The 18,320-nt window shown below is 50.9% G+C and overlaps 1 protein-coding gene across 27 annotated transcripts in view; it reads right to left on the bottom strand.

Moving 5' to 3' along the window:
• CAMK2B (calcium/calmodulin dependent protein kinase II beta) overlaps positions 1-11,407 on the bottom strand; it is a 214,985-nt gene extending 203,578 nt beyond the window's left edge. For 5 of the 27 annotated variants that reach the window (XM_053269275.1, XM_053269276.1, XM_053269268.1 and 2 more), the window contains exon 1: positions 10,735-11,405. In XM_053269275.1, coding sequence (XP_053125250.1) covers positions 10,735-10,799 — 65 coding nt within the window. In that variant the 5' untranslated portion in view covers positions 10,800-11,405. Of the gene's footprint in view, positions 1-10,734 lie in introns of all 27 variants that reach the window. The other 22 variants (XM_053269269.1, XM_053269265.1, XM_053269271.1 and 19 more) reach the window with 14 other exon arrangements.
• Between the last annotated feature and the right edge of the window lie 6,913 nt (positions 11,408-18,320).

Genomic DNA, 18,320 nt, shown 5'->3' with positions numbered 1-18,320 from the left:
AACCTTGATGCCTATTAAGATCATCTGGAGAGGTCTGGTTACGGTTGTGACCAGCTTGTTTGGTGGCAAATTGGCACCGGACATTCTCCGTGGCTGCCCTGGGGCTTTGGAATATTCTCCATCTCTGACTGCTTTTTGGAAGACCCTGAAGACACGCCCGTTTTCTCAGACTTTTAACTGGAATTATTTTTAAACTGTTTAATTGTTTTTATCCCATGAAACTGTTAAGTTTTTAGTCTGTGAAACTGTTGTGTTTTTACTCTGTTTTATATTTGTTGTGTTTTAAATTGGGTACACCGCCTAGAGATACACATGCCAGGCGCTATATAAATGTTATAAATACATACATACATAAAGGATACAGAGGTAGTGTTCATAAAATCTTTATTTGTCCCAGGCAACCCTGTTTCTGTTCTAAGTATGTTGCTTATAAAAGGGATGAAGATACGCCCATTTACGCTCTCCCTCCCCAATGTTTATCACTAAGTTTGGTAATTCTGTCATTCTGGCTCCTAAATGTTTTGGGCTGCCTCCCAGATCCAAAGAAAATTTGTCAAAGCCTGGCCTGGAAGAAGCCAAGTGTCCATTACAGGAATGAGCAGCTGGTGGCCCACAGTCTGCCCATCTTCTAGGGGCTACCCATTCAGCCAAGACAAAAAGAGAGCCAGGCTTGTGGTAGCATTTCTCATTTATATATATGTATGAATGAAAAATAAAGTTGTGCCGTCGAGTCGGTGTCGACTCCTGGCGACCACAGAGTCCTGGGGTTGTCTTTGGTAGAACACAGGAAGGGTTGACCATGGCCTCCTCCCACGCAGTATGAGATGATACCTTTCAGCATCTTCCTATATCGCTGCTGCTCTATATAGTCTGGGAAACATACCAGCCGGGATTCAAACCAGCAACCTCTTGCTCCCTAGGAAAGTTACTTCCCCGCTGCGCCATTAAAAGTAAAGTGTGCCGTCAAGTCGATTTCGATTCCTGGCCCCCACAGAGCCCTGTGGTTTCCTTTTGGTAGAATACAGGAGGGGTTTACCATTGCCTCCTCCTGTGCAGTATGAGATGATGCCTTTCAGCATCTTCCTATATTGCTGCTGCCCGATACAGCAGAAGTGGGGATTCGAACTGGCAGCCTTCTGCTTGTAAGTCAAGCATTTCCCCACTGTGCCACTTAAGGGGTACGCTGGTGTGTGATAGTTACTGGTGTGTACCAGATTTGTAGCCAATACAGGAGAAGGCTTTTACAGCCCAGAGATTCAACTGTTCCAGTAATTAGTCAGGGTCACTGTGAGTATAGTTTGAGTTACTATTGCCGCAGATCGAGCAAGCAGAGAGACAGACACGGAAAGGCGCCGTAATAGCCCTGAGACAACTATATACACATAGCAACTCCTGCCACATCTTGTCACCTGCCAGCACCTCACAGTGCCCAAGGTTCCCCAAATATATTTATTTATTTTAAATATTTGCGGTATATCCTGCCTTTTCAAAGAAGCTTCTAAGCAGTGATGTCGTTGCCCGTTCAGAAGTGCCGGCGCTCTCCATGACATCCCTCATGGCCATGCCCACCCCAACAGCCAGAGAAGCCGAGAAGTACCAGCACTCCCATCCCTGAGCCTCCCCCCTCCACTACACACCTGCATCTAAGCCAGCTAACACAAGCAAATCAATTCACAATGAAAACCATAGGTTAGACATATCCATGATATCCCTTAAACACACACACACACACACACACACACACACACACACACACACACACGGGGAAAGCAATTACACAACAGAAAAGAACACAGAGGGGAAAAAACACATCACTCCAGGAAAACCTGGCGAGAATAAAAATATTTTGACTTGGTGCCTAAACGTTTACACACCGATTGGGGTTGCACAACAGTCACGGAGGATGGAATTTCACAACCAAGGTTCTACCAGCAAAAGCCTATCTGTAGTTGCCACCTAATTACCCTCTGGGAATGTCTCTAGTACTCGACACATGGCCTTTTCTAAACTCCTGCTGCTCCCAAACACTCTCTGAGCACCCTGACTCACTTACTGAGATACCGCATTTCCAAAAAAGCTCTAACCCTTCTATGCCTCTCTTCTCCACTCTCTGCAGAAACTCCATATTCCTGCAACCTAGGGTTGTTTTGTTTTGTTTTTAAAAACATTTTATATCCCACTCTTCCTCCAAGGAGCCCAGAGCAATGTACTACATACTTGAGTTTCTCCTCACAACAACCCTGGGAAGTAGGTTCGGCTGAGAGAGAAGTGACTGGTACAGAGTCACCCAGCAAGTCTCATGGCTGAATGGGGATTTGAACTCGGGTCTCCTCGGTCCTAGTCCAGCACTCTAACCACTACACCATGCAGGGTTGCCAACTGTCCCTCATTATCCAGGATGTCCCTCATTTCAGGGATGAAATGTTGGTCCCTATAGGGTCAGCATTTGTCCCTCATTTATTCAATAGCATATAATTCCATTACATATACGTCAATGATACTCAGGCTCTTGATTACCTCTGCATACGCCTCCCAGTGCCTCCCACCCCAGCCCGCCCCCACAAACTTGTGTCCCTCGTTCTGGAACTTGTGGCCCTCATTCTGGCAATGAAATGTTGGCAACCCTACTGCAACCCTCACAAGCCCCTAACTCTCCATATCAGTTATCATATCAGTTACCTCCGAGTCCCAAATGGCCCCTCAAATGACATCAAAACACACAGAACGGCCAGATTTTGTGCAGGCCCAGATTTGTCACTTGCTATTGCTGCAGCTTTAAAAGAATGCACAATTAACACACTTTAAGTTTCTGATCCTTTGCAGGAAAATCTCACACAGAGCCATGTAACCTCAACATGTTCTGATTCTAGGCAGGGCTTGTGTTTCTCTTGCTGCTATGGATGTTATACTCCTTTCTATTCCAGACACCACTCTTAAGACAGCCAAATTTAATGTGTCCCATCACCATGTTTATATGTGGAGGAGGGAAATGTGCTATACATATTTGAAAATATGCCATTAGGTAGCTTGCATAACATGACATATATAGAGATGAGAAAACCTGCCATCCATATTCAAGTTGCATGCTTAAAGAGGAAAGAGAAAAGACCTTGGATGCCAAGGGTGCTTTCTATCATGCCCCCGAACACACACACTCTGAGGAAAGTGGTAGGCAACCGCCTATAGCAGTAACAGCACATGTGGCTTCCTTCTCATATTTCAATACGATAGATGGATTCTACATGTAATTACTTGGAAGCATGTCCAACCGATTTCACTGGAACTTGCTACCATGTCAAAGTACTTGGGATGACAACCTTTAAGTCAAATGTTTATGGGTTAAAGGAGCCCCTGGTGGTGCAGTGGTAAAACTGCCGCCCTGTAACCAGAAGGTTACAAGTTCTGACCAGGGGCTCAAGGTTGACTCAGCCTTCCATCATTGACACCAACTTGACGGCACTTAATCAAACAATCAATCAAACAAACAAGGAGAGGATTGGGCTGCTTGAGTCCATGTAGTGCTTTGGGAAACCAAAGGTCTCCCTGAAAGCCGCTTTCATGCCTTAGTTTAGAAAGCAAGAGTGCTTCTTCGTGTGCCACTTTGCCAAGTGAATAATTAATTTATGAAAATCACTGCTAGAAGAAGATGGTTGGCTACTGCATGGAGCAAGATGCTGTACTAGATGAATTTCGGGCTTGATCCCGTGAACCAAGCCTGGCTGTGCTGCTGGGTCTGCCCCTGACTGCTTTGGGAGCAACACGTCAACCTGTCCTCAATCCTGGCCTTGCTGATTACATCATAATTAATTTTTAAAAATAAAAATAAAAAGCCATCTATACAGTGACATTTTGGGCTTCATGGAATGAAGGAGAACAGGGCTCTGAAGAAACGTTATAGCAATTAAGGTTGGGAAAGGCAATATACTCTGATGGGAGGGAGAGTTGTGCTAGGGAAGTTAGCCAAGAAAGAAGATCAATCTTCAGACATTACACTGTACATGTGACTGTACATATCGTCTCTATATTTAATTATCTTAACCATACCCGTCGCTAATCTCATGCGTGGCAGATCTCGCGAGAGTTTGCAAGCAGCTGCGGGGATGGGGGAAGAGAACAGCCACGGCAGCTGGCAGAGCTGCACCGATGGGAGGAGGCAGCCAGCTGGTGGAGCTGCACCGGTAGGCAAAGCCGCACTGGCAGGAGGAGGAGGCTGGCCAACTGCAGGAGGTGGTAGCAGGCTGGCCAGCCGGTGGGCAAGTGGGAGGTTAGGTGCTGGTGGGCGGGTGGCGAGAAAACGGCGGCGGCAGGAAACGGCTGGGCCAAACTAGAGGCGCAGATGCACTGCGCCTGGCCCACCTAGTATAAATGATTTTATGTGAATGACTGTACGTGCCATTTATTGTACAGGCCCCCTGGGTACATAGGAACATAGGAAGCTGCCATATACTGAGTCAGACCATTGGTCTATCTAGCTCAGTATTGTCTTCACAGACTGGCAGTGGCTTCTCCAAGGTTGCAGGCAGGAATCTCTCTCAGCCCTCTCTTGGAGATGCTGCCAGGGAGGGAACTTGGAACCTTCTGCTCTTCCCAGAGCGGCTTCATCCCCTGAGGGGAATATCTTGCAGTGCTCACACATGGACCCAGATATGCTTGTACACACATTATGCTGGGCACAGGTACAGCAGTACTCTTCCAATCCGTATCGTGCGTTTCAGGGGCCTGTACCTAGGTTCACTTTTAAAATAAATTCAGATACAGCCATTCACACAAAAACATGTACGAGTGTACAGATAGCTGAACACAGCTACAGCATAATGCCTGAATAGGGCTATTACAATCATCCCTTGCCAACTGCGAGGGTTTTGTTCCGGGAAAACCGCAATACCAGTTGCAGGGGAGCAATGGCAGGAGAGAGGGCAAGCCCTCACCCCCGGCCTGTGGGCTTCTTCTTGAAGGCATCTGGTGGGCCACTGTGTGAAACAGGATGCTGGACTAGATGCTCAATCAGATTTGTCTCCATGGATGCACAGCACCAGACTCATCTTGCAAGGATGAAGTTGGTAGTAGGCATCCAATGGAGCGGGGGGCAGGGTGTGTGAATGAAATATATCTGTTAAGATTTAAGGTACTACAGGAAGAATGTGTGCATGTGTGTTTGCTATGACCAAGTGATGTGGCAACGCCTCTGGAATTGATCGTAAAACTGTGACAGGAGGGGAATATCAAATAAGTAATGATTCCTGAACAGAAGAAAGTCACACATTAACAAAAGCTGCTGCTTTACACTGAATCAGACCATTCATCAGTCCAGCTAGCTCGGTATTGGAGGCAGTGACCGGAAGCTGTTCTCCGAGGTTTCAGGCAGGAGTCTCTCCCAGACCTACCTGGAGCGGTCAGGGATGGAACCTGGGGCCTTCCGCATGCAAAGCAGATGCTCTACCGCTCAGCTATGCCCATAAGAGTACATGGCCTAGCTATCTTAACCATATGAGCCACACTGTGCAATCCAGAGCTTGACAAATCTCAGGTGCCAGGGAACCCTAGTGCCTAGAAATGTAACCATGGTGGCTAGACTAGCATCTCAAATTGTGAGCCCTTTGGGGACAGGGATCTGTCTTGTTTATTATTTCTCTGTGTAAATCGCCCTGAGTCATTTTTGGAAGGACGGTATAGAAATTGAATGAATGAATGAATGAAAATATCAGAGATGGAGTTATTATTTGTTTGATGCAGGCTGCACTGTTTCTGTTCTAAGTATGTTATTTGTAAAGGAGATAAAGAAATGTCCATCATTTAGTCCAGTAATTTTGTCAAGTGTCCACTGTCTGGCTCCTAAATCTTTGGGCTAGCTCCTAGATCCAAAGAAAATGTGTCATGGTCTGGTGCAGTCCAATGCAAGCTTACTCAGAAACAAGCCCCACTAGGTTCAATAGGGCTTACTCCCAGGCAAGTGTGCATAGGACTGCAGCCTCAAATTCTCGCCGATACTACTGATATTATTAAATAGATGGATTAAGACTGTCTCAAAGAAACAGTGACATTGAATATGGAAAACCCTCTAGTGGGGAGAGGTGCCATTTTCCTAGGAGTAACCTACTATCCTGGTTCACACAATCATTTGAATCAAGGTTTAACATGGGTTACTGACATTAGTGTGATTGTGCGCACCCATGCCAAGGTACAAATCTCAGTTTCATCTCGGTCCATAAACCGCTTTGGCAGTGGTTCACACAATCACACCAATGTGGGTAACCCACATTAAACCTAGATTTCAAAGGATTGTGTGAACCAGGCCACTCTCTAAAGGCATTTCCATTTGGTTCCCTAATCAGTGGTGGTTTTGAAAGCCTCAAGGAAGGCAGAAGATTAATGCAGCCATCAACTGGGAAAAGGAAGGGAGATCAGCTGCATCACAAAGGACATAGCACAGAAAGGCCTGTCAGGGCTGGAGCCAGCAGCATAATTCTTTGCTTCTGCCTCTGGCAAGAGCAAGAGCCTGCTGGCGGACATCTGAGCCAGTGACAGGCAGGCCCAGGAATAGCAGCCCATCATCCACCTTTGTGAACCTTTGAGAACCTCAGGGATACAAACTATGTTCCCTCTAACAGGGATTCCCAGATGTTGTTGACTACAACTCCCAGAATCCCCAGCTGCAATGGCTTTCGCCATTGGGGATTATGGGAGTTGTAGTCAACAGCATCTGGGAATCCCTGTTAGAGGGAACACTGGATACAAAGGGACAAAAGGAAATGAGCAACCTCAGCTGTGCCAAGGCTCACACCTGCCTGCTCACAAATCCATTGGCCCTGAGAGCTCTTTCAATCAACCAACGCCCTGACCTCCAGAAGATGACCTGAGCTGTTGCTCAGAGGGAGAGAAGCAAAGGCACTACGCCTGGGTTCCTCCAGATGTTGCTGAATTACAACTCCCAGCATCGCCAGCCATAATAGGTTGCAGCCGGAGCTGCTGGGAGTTGTAGTTCAGCAACATCTGGAGGACCCCAGGTTAGGAACCACTGCACTACAGTACATGATGCTTAACAGCCCTATCACCTTCCACTGTTTATTTTAAAAATCTACAAAGGCTGTGCAGCTTTGGTCCTCCTGCTGCTGTTGGGTCTGCAAACCCCATCATTTCTGACTACTGCCACTGTGGCTGGGAATGGTGGGAGCCATGATCCAACATTGTGCAGTCCTGATGTATAGGCAGCTTTTCGGCAAAAGCTTTCAATTGCGGCAGGCACCCTGGCATTAGAAACGGGTTTAAAAGTTGTGCCGTCGAGTCGGTGTCGACTCGCGGTGACCACAGAGCCATGTGGTTGTCTTGGTAGAATACAGGAGGGGTTTGCCATTGCCTTCTCCCGCGCAGTATGAGATGATGCCTTTCTGCATCTTCCTATATTGCTGCTGCCTGATATAGGAGTTTCCCATAGTCTGGGAAACATACCAGCGGGGATTCGGACCAGCAGCTTCTTGCTCCCTAGGCAAGCATTTCCCGCTGCGCCACTGAAGGTGTCAGAAACAGGTTTAGTCAAGGCTAAATGCTCCCTGCCTCCAGTGTTCCCTCTAATAGGGATTCCCAGATTTAGTTGACCACAACTCCCAGCTTCCCTAGCTGCAATGGCCTTTGGCTGGGAATTATGGGAGTTGTAGTCAACAACATCTGGGAATCCCTGTTAGAGGGAACACTGCCTGCCTCTGCGTTTCTAGTGTCTTTGGTCTAGGAGTGCCAACTGACACGGAAACACAGCTTGGCCTGTTATTACGACGAATACAAATACAACAAATATATATATATATATATATATATATATATATATATATACACATATACATATACATATACATATACATATACATATACACACACACACACTTTTCAACAAAAGTTCCCAAAGCGGTTCACAAAGGGAGGGAGGGCTCCCTGTCCCCTAAGGGCTCACAATCTAAAAAAGGAACCTAAGATAAACACCAGCAAAAGCCACTGGAGGGATGCTGTGCTGGGGATGGAAAGGGCCAGTTGCTCTCCCCCTGCTAAATAAAGAGAATTGCCACTTTTTAAAAGGTGCCTCTTTGCTCAGTTAGCAGTTAACTGCTCAATTAACAGCAAATTACACTGCAGCAATTCACAGGTGGGGTCGATTTCAATGCCACAAAGAACATCACCTGCTAATCCCTGAAAATCAAAACTTCTGCTCAAGACACAGCTGTGTGGGTCAAAAGCTGGCACAGCTACACTGTTCAAAAACCAGCAGTCCCACACTGGTGTGTCTGAAGGTTCCTATCACACTCTACCCTGCTGCAAACCCAGTCTTGCCTGCACACTTCAGCCAGCAGGGGCTTCTTCCACCCACTTCCTGGCTGGAACTGTTCAAGGTAGTCTGCTCTTCCATGGCCAATTCCCTACCGCATGGTGCCATGACAGTATCACTCAAGGCCTTAAAGCCAGATTTCTCAATCTTGGGTCCCCAGAGGTTGTTGGACCACAACTCCCATCATCCCCTGCAGCATTCCCCCTAACAGGGAATGCCAGATGTTGTTGACTACAACTCCCAGCATCCCCAGCTGTGATGGTCTTTGGCTCGGAATTATGGGAGTTGTAGTCAACATTCGGGATTCCCATCTTAAGTGCTGCTTGGCATTAGGAATCAAGAGGAAACCTTAAAAGCCTGGCTTTGGGATTGTGCAGAAAGGCCCATGTGCACACACTTCTGCCTTGAAAGCTTGGCCACTGGCCACATGCTCACAGGTCCCAGCCAGAGGATATCAGGAGCAGAGGTGTTCTTACCCCTGAAGTTCTGGGCAGAGGTCCAGGGCCTCCACATGCCATGGGGACCCCCAAACTATGTTCTCTGTAACAGGGATTCCCAGATGTTGTTGACAACAACTCCCAGAATCCCCAGCTGCAATGACAACAGCATCTGGGAATCCCTGTTAGAGGGAAGACTGCCCCCAAATCCTCTTTAGTCTGTCCCGGGTGCATGGCGCTGGCTGCATTTGGAAATGTTTCTGCTCATGTATATTTGCATAAATAGATCTGTTTTATATTCTTACATTCTTGTGAGTTCAGTTGCTGTTTGTGCCCTCAATAAGCCAGTGTTAAAAATACCGTGAGTGTGACGGTGTGTGCGTGCGTGCAGGGGAATGATGCTCAACTTGCAGCGGGGTGGGTGGAGAGTCTCCAAAGACCTTTAGGTCCAGGCTCCAAAATTACCTAGGTGGCCCTTTGACCAGGAGTATTAACTTGCCCCACACCTACAGTCCCTCTTCCCCTTCAGCAGGGATGTCACCAGCGCAGTTCTCAATATGATGGAGGCCTCCGCCCTAGATGTATCAGTACCACCGCTTGTTTGTCCCAGATCGCAAGCCAGCCATGAGTTACACACACACAGCCCCACACTGGCTGGCGAGGATGGTGCCCCTGAGCCTGAACAGAGTTTCTCCCAGGCGAGTAACCACAGCCAGCCCCAACACCTAGGGAAGAGTCTCAGGGGAGCTCCCACCAAGTTCGTGCCTGGGGGGGGGGGGGGTCACGCCTTCAAAAAAAAAAAAATCACGCCCCCCGCCAGCAAGCACTGCACCAATGGCGAAGTGGACTCTCGACCCCTCCCCACCCTTACGCAACGCCCGTTGTAAGGCGCTCCCAGCTCCGATAGAAAGGCCAAGAGGCGCGAGCGCAGCCGAAGCGGTCTCGTGCGTCGCCGCTCTCCCGGCTCCCTGCGATGGGCAGCACTCACGCGCCGGGCTCCGGGGCTGCCCCCGCCCGCAGAGAAGCGCGGCCCCGGTGCCTGCCCTCTCCCCCCACCGCGCCCCGCTTTCCAGGCAGACGCGTTAGCAGGGAGCAGCCAAGCCCCGAGCCAGCCAGCCAGCCCCCCGCCGCAGCCCACGCGCTCCTCTGCGCCCAGGCGGCGAGTGCGCACAGCAGGGCGCTCGCCGCGGAGCCCCGCTCGGGCTCGCACTCGTGCCCCAGGGTTGCCCCACAGCCGCGCACCTGGGCGCCCAAGGGGAGAGGGGGGGAGACACCCGCCCTCTTCCCGCCGGCCATGTGCTTCCTCCGACCGCACACCCGGGAGCCTAGCGAGCAACTCTCCGGCTCCAGAGGAGGAGGAAGCGGCGGCGGCAGCAGCAGCAGCCGCCACTGCAGTGGAGGGCTGGAGCCGGCAGCGCCGCGCTCCCGTGGCAGCCTTTCCCGGCGCCCTAAAATAAATCCCCGACGGCGGGCGGAGAGCGTTGTGCCAAGAGCCGGCAGGACAGGGCAGCGCTGCGGGCGACTGCTGCTGCTGGGCCAGGGAGCGAGGCAGCGGTGCCCGAGCCAGCCGAGCTCCCGCCCGCCTGCGCCTGCCTGCCTGCCCGCTCCCACGTTCCTCGGCTCTGCAACGTGCGTCATGTCTGCGTCGCGCGGGGCAGCCTCTCCAGGACCCCCCCCCCCCACCGCCAGACCCCTACAGAAGCAGCACATGGAGGGGGGGGGGACCCCGGGAGGCTGCCCTTCTCCCCGCGCCCAGCCACCCCCCGCGCCAACTAGGGTGCTGGAGAAGCTCGCCACCGGCCGGGCCTCGCATGTGGCCAGCCCAGGAAGGCGGCAGCCCGTCCAGGCCCCAGCGCAGCCCCTCCGCTCTGCTCCTGGGGGTGAGTGGGGGGGGTCTCCTCACTGCCCTGCCTGCCCACTGGTGTCCCTCCCCTCCCGCACCGCCGCCTTCAGGTGCCCGGGCGAGGCGCGACGCCGGCTCCTTACTTGCCAATTTCCTCGTACAGCTGATACTCGTCGGTGAAGCGGGTGCAGGTCACGGTCGTAGCCATCGCGGCTGCAGCTTCGCTCCGCAATGAGCCGCCCGGGCTCCGCCGCTCCGGTTTCGGCTCCTCCGGCTGGCAGCGGGGGAAGGAGGGGCGGGCGGCGAGCTGGCAGGAGGCGGAGGAGGGGGCGAGGCGAGGCGAGGCGAGGCTCCGATCGGGGGCAAGAGACGCCCAGGCAGCCGCTCCTGGCTGCGTGCGGAGCGTCCCTGCGAAGCGAGCGCCTGGCGAAGAGCGATCCCGGCACTGGGCAGAGCCCGGCGGAGGAGCTGTCAGGGGAGGGGCGCCGGCAGCCTCGCGGGTGGGGGGGGAGAGGGAGGGCGATCCACCCTGCCGCGCACCAGCCGCCCCCGGGCCACCTTGCCGCCGGGAAGGAGGGCGGCGAGCAGCTCCAGCCCCCTCCGCCTGCGATGCTCTTCTACTCTCCGCCTTGGCAGGCACCGGGGCAGGCCCCCCACGTCGCCTCCCCCAGCCGCCCCTTCGGATGTGCACCTGCCTCCGGGGGACCACAGGCAGCAATGGAGACGCCGGCGGAGGAGGAGACCTCTTTCCTTCCTGCGCTCCTCTTCCTCCTCGCCGAGCGGCGACCCTCAGCCCCGTCTCCGCCGTACAGCCCCCTGCTCCCTCTCAAAGGCCTCCTAACTCCACCCGGCCACCTCCTGCCCAAGCTGTCCATGTTGCGCTCGTAGCCCGCCCACCGCCCTCCACTTTCGCCCGGGCCCCTCTGGGTGTAGCTCTAATTGAACGGATGGGTTCAAAGCATCCGAGCTCCTGAGGGGCCCCCAGCTCCATCCCACCCAGTCCATCCCACCCTATTTTCTTCATTATCTTCCTCACTTCGAGGGGCTGCTGGAGAGGAGGGGGCACAGCCCCCTCTCCCCTAGCTACACTCCTGGGGGCCCCATCTTCACCAAAGCCACCTCAGGGACCCCCGTGGTGCCTTTGAGCTCCGCTGGGGTAACAGCTGCTCCCCAACACAACCTTAATCGACAGGCTTCGGGGGCTCAGAGTCCATATAGCTGAAGGACCATCCTCTGCTTACAAAGTTCGGGCTCCACCTTTTTGCACTCAGCCAGAGACTTTGATCACCCATGTGATGGTCTGAATTGCTCCTTTAAGTGATGGAACTTGCACCTGTTAGGTCAGGAATGTGGTCTCTTCTAGCGCCCAGAAACAAACAGCAGCCACGCTTATGCCTAGCTTTGATTTGTTCTTCCCATTTATTGGGGTGCTGGTTTTCCTGTTGCTAACCTGGGCATTTCCCCAGCCTGGAATGTTTGTTTCCCGGCAGGAGATGATGATCTATAGGAGTTCTTGAGCTGGGTAATCTAAGGGCAGCATCACTGGTTAGAGGTTATTCGTAGGTTAACCATTGCACATTAGCAGTATATATACTGCACCACCCATAAGCAGCAAATCTCTCACAGACATCACAGTGATGCCTGCAGACATGTGTTATTTACTAATCTGTCAACAAGTATTTTTAATGTAGCATATATGAAGCTGTCCTGGTATTTCCTCCTCGAAGAAAGTACCAGAAAACAAGATGATGGTAGTTAAGGAGCAAAAAGGAAATGGACCCACCCACCCTGATTCAGCAGCAGTTTGGTTTGCTGAAATGTTTGCTAGCTGAAACAGAGATTTAGGCTCTGAATTGGCACAAAATGCAGGAGATGGAGCAAGACTTAATTTATCTAGAAAATGGACTTTAATGCCTAAAATGCTGCAGATTTGTGGGAACTCTTTTAAAGTCAGGAAAGGGGCTTCATAGTGGAAAAAATATTCCCACGATCAAGGATGCTGACCTTTGCTGAGATCGTCGGATTTACAGGTCATACTTGCTCATATGAGAGCATTCCAGGCTATTTCCAACAGGGTCCTTGAGGGCAAAAAGTGTATTTGGTGAATCAACTCATAATGCCACCATTCCATTGGTCAGCTGTTCTGTTGCTCCACACAATGGCTTTCCATATATGGGAGATTTGGGGTGGGCCATAGCTCAGTCACAAGGCATCTGCTTTGCATGCAGAAGCTCCCAGGTTGGATCCCTGGCAGCATCTCGAGGTAGGACTGGAAGCAAATCCTGCCTGAAGCCTTGGAAAGCCACAGCCAGTCAGCCATTGTCGACAGTACTGAGCTAGATGGACGGCCAGAGGTCTGACTTGGTATAAGACAGCTTCCTAGGTTCCAGATCAAGATTACGACATGCCAGTCAGATTCCACAATAAAATGAAGAGCAAAGGAAAAGGTGGACCTTTTGGAAGTACTAATTTAATGGAGAAGGCCCAGCACATTTTGACCAAGTGTCTTCCTCGGGGCACTAAGTTAAAAGACAGAAAAATTCCAAATAGATATTATGCAACCCTGAAACAAATTAAGGCTATTCACACACATGTGCAAAACCGGGCAAAGGGAGTCCAGCCTGGTTTTGCATGCATGTGTGAACCTCCACAATCGTGCCCAATCACGGTGGCGAACCCTATGGAGCCTCCCTTGAAAATGAGTTTAAGGGAGCAAACACCCCCTTAACCCCCTTTTCCAGATGGTCTGTCAGCCAGCAGCAGCTAGCAGACTTGAGGAGGGGGTCCCTATTATAATGCAAGTGTGCAGTGTATTATTTGAGCTGGGGGGGGACACATCCCAGCACCCCAACCCTCGGAGCTGCCGGCAGGAGCCAGTGCTCGGCTGGGCGGGTGATCCGCCCATCCAGAGACATCGCGAAGATTGTCTGCAGGGAGATAAGCACTTTCGGGCTTCCTCCCTGCAGAAACAGATAGCCCTTTCTCACTGCACGTGAGAAAGGGCTCATAGCAAAACTCAAATAGTGTGTGTGTAATGTTACTGTCATATTATAATATTCCCAAACATGTCTCCCTTTGTAACTACTGATTGTTCTACATTTTGGAAAATGCCTTGTACTTTTTAACACATTGGTCCGATGGCCCTAAAGCTCTTTCGTTCCTGCACTGTTTACCTGCCGGGATGTTGTGCTTTGGAGATGTGTGGAGCGGTGTGAAATCAGTGATTGACATACAGAGCAAAAGGAAATTTTTTTGGCTCTCCATTACCCTTGAAAGTCTTCTGTGCCATCCGGAAATATGTCCCTGAGGGTTGTGCAGCCCTCAGGGTCATATGTTAGGGTGGCACAATGGGCTTCGTGGGGAAAGGGACGGCATTATATTAGCAAAGCTGGATATTAATTTTAGGTGATGCACTAGCTAGAGAGTCAGTAGAAACCAAACGGCTAGTATTGCCTTATGGAGGGTGTTTCACCCTCAAAAGTAACTTTTTAAATATGTGAAAACATCCTTAGCTACTGTCCTGTTCCTGCCCTCACTGTAGTCACTGTCCTGTTTTGGCATGGTCAAACATCAACTAATCTGATCTGATGTTTTTGCACAGATAACACTCAAAAATGTGATCCTTGGCTGCAATCTGAAATGCTGTATCATTCTGCAATCCCCATTCATTGGAGATGGGGCCATAACAGACATGTAGCGAGGTTGGTGGCCACAGCCCTAAGATAGGCCACCACCTGCCTTCACAGCTTCCTGCCGTGCACCGATGGCCACACCCCGTTCCACTGCCATCAGGTACATGGCAACACAGGGGGCGTGGCCAAGACTGGGGGAAACACACACACACACAGCCCTTTGGCTAGGTGCTTTGTTCACCAGCTGGCTGTTCTTCCTCTTCATTGTTCCAAATGAGCAGGCAAAGTGCTCGCTGCTAGCAGTGGGCAAGGGGCTGCACATCATGCTCCCACATGGAAAGCACATTGTTCACCCATTGGATGCGAGAGGCGTGCCCCAGCAGCTATGTTCCCTCTGCGATTCCCAGATGTTGTTGACTACAACTCCCAGAATCCTCAGCTGCCATGGCTTTTGCTTAGGGCTTCTGGGAGTTGTAGTCAACAACATCTGGGAATCCCTGTCAGAGGGGATGCTGCCCAGCAGCCCCCTGGACCCTGGCAACATTCCCCCCCCCCTTGCCTAGAGGTGGCCGTGCCTCACAGAGCAGCTGCTTTGCATGCAGAGGGCCCCAGGTTCAACTCCTGGCAGCATCTCCAGTTTGGGCTGGCGGGGTGGGGACGGGACTCTGGAGAGCCACAGACAGTCAGTGCAGTAGGCAATATTGAGCTGGAGGGCCTAATGGTCTGACTTGATATAAGGCAGATGCCTATGCTCAAGACGACAACAGTTCCCCTCCCATTCGGCTGCATGTGTAGGCCAGGCCTGTGTTCCATCACGGAGCAGAGAGGCAACACCCACTGCACGCCGCATGCCCACATCGGTACTACTGCCGAGTGGAATATGCATAGCAGAGGGCCTGCCTACTGTATGCTCGAGGTGGCAGGGCGGGCAGAATTATGACTTCAAGCAGCACGTTGATTGGAGGCAGGGAACCTTTGCATTTCACGCTGGGTTTTTAAGTCTGTTCAGACTCTTTTACTTGTTTGTGAGCTTTGTATCACACCACCCCAGCAGTAGTAAGTTTTGATTTTCAAAAGGCCTGGTTTTCAAGCTGTCATGAGACACAGCAAGAGAGTCCTGGAGGAGAGGATCATTTGCAGAAGTGACTTTCAAGCTTTTGTTGGGGGGGGGAGGAGCCATTCCTTCTTAAATCTTGCTTGAGGAGTGCTCCTTAAATACAATGGAAAGAACAGCTCTATCTGCATAGCCCTTGTTGATCAAGGAGGGAAAGTTGGGTGTATAGTATGCATAGTCTCCAATTCTTCCAAAAGGAAACCACAACGCAGAGTGTTTCTGGAATTTGCAAGGGATCTCCTGTCCAGCCATCGACCGGACCTAGAGCTGCTAAGCTTCAGTAGTTATTACATGTCAGGGATGGTGTCTATCATTAAGAAGAGCCCTCCCAGCACAGAGGAGAGCACAGGACTGTGTGGAGGTCAGCACAGTGGGAAATGGCTCTCCCTTTCAAGTCCCCCCCACAAGTGGTCCCTGCTTGAAAAATAGCGAAGAAGATCACTGCTGTATATGCTTTTAGACCATGCCCTAGGTCCTAATGAGGACTTGAGTTGGGGGACTGATCTGGATAACCCAGACTGACTTTGACCTGTTTTTTTTTAAATTGGCCAGAGTGCAAGGAAGGCAGCCACATAATGTGGCTGGAAGAGGAACCATAATTAGTTTGGATATACACAAAATGTGTTAGAAAATGTTCTTGGCTAGTTGTGTTATCTTTGCCAAATTAAACCTTTGGATTTATAAAAGCAGCTTCCTTATCCTCTACTGAGCTTCACCAGGGCTACCTGCTCTTCTCCAAGGGCCCTGAAGCGGGTGAAATTCTGAGCATTTAGAACTGTGGAGTCAGAGGTGGCCCAAGGAACTGCGGTGCCTAAAGCGAGGCTTCAAATGCTGCCTTGCTCCATGCCCCTGGTGGGGCCCAGCCCCCTTTCCAAATCATTCCTTGCAAGCTTTGAAAGTGGGGGGAGAGGGAAGGTTGGCAGCAGCCATCTCTGCTCTCCTCGTGCTTTTTGCAAGCTTTTCAAGGAGTCTATGGAGATGCACTCCTTGCTAAGCTTGCAGCGTTGAGGGGTCCTGAAAGGCTACTCTGATGGCAGTGGCAGGGGGCATCCTGCCACCCCATTACCACCAGTATAATCTGCCACCTGAGACAACAGCCTCACCTTGCCTCATGAAAGGGCCACCCCTGTGTGAAGTTGGAAAAGTTCAGAAGGCCACTGAAGACAGAGGAACACACCCCAGAAATGAGCCAGTACTGGAGGACTATTTACATCCTACTGTGAGGCAGGACCATACTTCCCATTGCTAGCCTCAAGCGCCTTCCCCAGTGCAACCCAGAACATAAACAAAGAGCAGGTGAACTAATAACTTTAAGCAGCTAGCAGTTCAGGAGGATTTATGCCAACAGTCTATCCACGCACTTCAAAGATCAGGTGAAGCAGATGTGAGGCCAAGAACAAAGACGGCAAGCTGTCTGGTACACCAGCATTGCCTCCTTGCTTTTGCCATTACATGGTGGTCTGCACTTGTTAGTGCTAATGACAATGGGGATACAAGGAAGCAACTGAGAAATGAGGCAATTGCAAAATGGGTTGGGGGGGGGCTTTTGCCCACGTAGTCTCTGCTTGAAAAATAGCAAAGAAGATCGCTGCTCTATGTGCTTTTATACCATGGCCTAGGACTTAATGAGGGCTTGAGTTGGGGGACTGATCTGTATCCTTTAGACAACCCTAGTCTAAGGGTTGTCATGGCTGTCTCCTGCTGCCAGAGCTCCTTGTTCAATGCCCACAGGTGGAATTGTTTAAATGGTGAGTTTTGTGCCACTATGTTCAATGAAGCTGTGAGGGAAATGCCAAGGAGAGAGTCCCATCAGCCCATGATCTTGGGCCTTGCCTGAGCAGCACAAGGAAGAGGGCAGAGGCGAGAGAGCTGCCGAATCCCTCGGAGCAGGAGAAGACACCCTTCAAGCCAGAGCAAACAGAGTCCCACAGCATCCCTGCCCACGACTGCCTGGTGCTGCTGTTGCCATGGGCACCGTGGGCGGTTGTGGGGGCTGCAAGTTGCTGACAGATATTTTTGTTCTAACTAACCAGAAAGGAACGATCACTTGGTTTCCAGGAGGGAACAGTGCAGCTGGGTAGAGCCAGACTAGAGGTGTAGGAACCTTGACAGGAGGAATGATCCACTCCCAGTCCCCCCCCCCCGCAAGCAGAGGAGAGAAATCTTCAAAATATACCATGTTTCGTCTTGGCCAAGGGGGCTTCTTTCTCCTACCCCACCTCCCCAAGAAGACGACCCCCCCATTGTGCTAATTTGCTCTCTGGGAGGGGCCTTAGCTTTCTTTTCCTTGAACGGTATTTACTAGGCATGCACAATGTTTCAGATCTGAATAGGCAAAGTTGAACAATGGAACACAGGAAGCTGCCTTATGCAGAGTCAGACCATTGGTCCATATAGCTCGGTATTGTCTACAGACTGACAGCAGGTTGCAGACAGGAACCTTCTCCAAGGTTGCAGACAGGAGTCTCTCTCAGCCCTATCGTGGAGATTCCAGGGAGGGAACCTTGAACCTTCTGCCTGTAGGCATGCAGATGCTCTTCCCAGAGCAGCCCATCCCCTGAGGGGAATATCTTACATGTCTCCCATTCAAATGTAAACCAGGGTAGACCCTACTTAGCAAAGGGGACAATGAATGCTTGCTACCACAAGACCAGTTCTCCTCCCTACAATTCATATGAACACTGCAGACAGCCCCATTGGCACTGTGTGGCGTTCGCAATTTGCACCTTGGTGCAGCACCTAGGTTCAGAGTGTCCCTTAAAGAGCGCAGATCCCTGCTGCATTTCTGCACCATCTTGGAAGGTGTGCAGGAAATGATGGGCCTTTCCAGAGCTTTCCCCATCAAGTTATTCAGCACCAAATAATTGCATACAGGCCTAGTATTTCCTCTGCCCCAGCGTTCTTGTCCTCATTCCACAAACATGCCTTTTTCAGCATTTGTCTCTAGAGAATGAACTAATTTTCTGATTTCCAATATAACACC

This window comes from Hemicordylus capensis, chromosome 8, assembly GCF_027244095.1.
Source record: "Hemicordylus capensis ecotype Gifberg chromosome 8, rHemCap1.1.pri, whole genome shotgun sequence".
Classification (NCBI taxonomy): domain Eukaryota; kingdom Metazoa; phylum Chordata; class Lepidosauria; order Squamata; family Cordylidae; genus Hemicordylus; species Hemicordylus capensis.
Note: the sequence above shows the minus strand (reverse complement) of the source record. Positions and strands in the feature narration are given on the sequence as shown.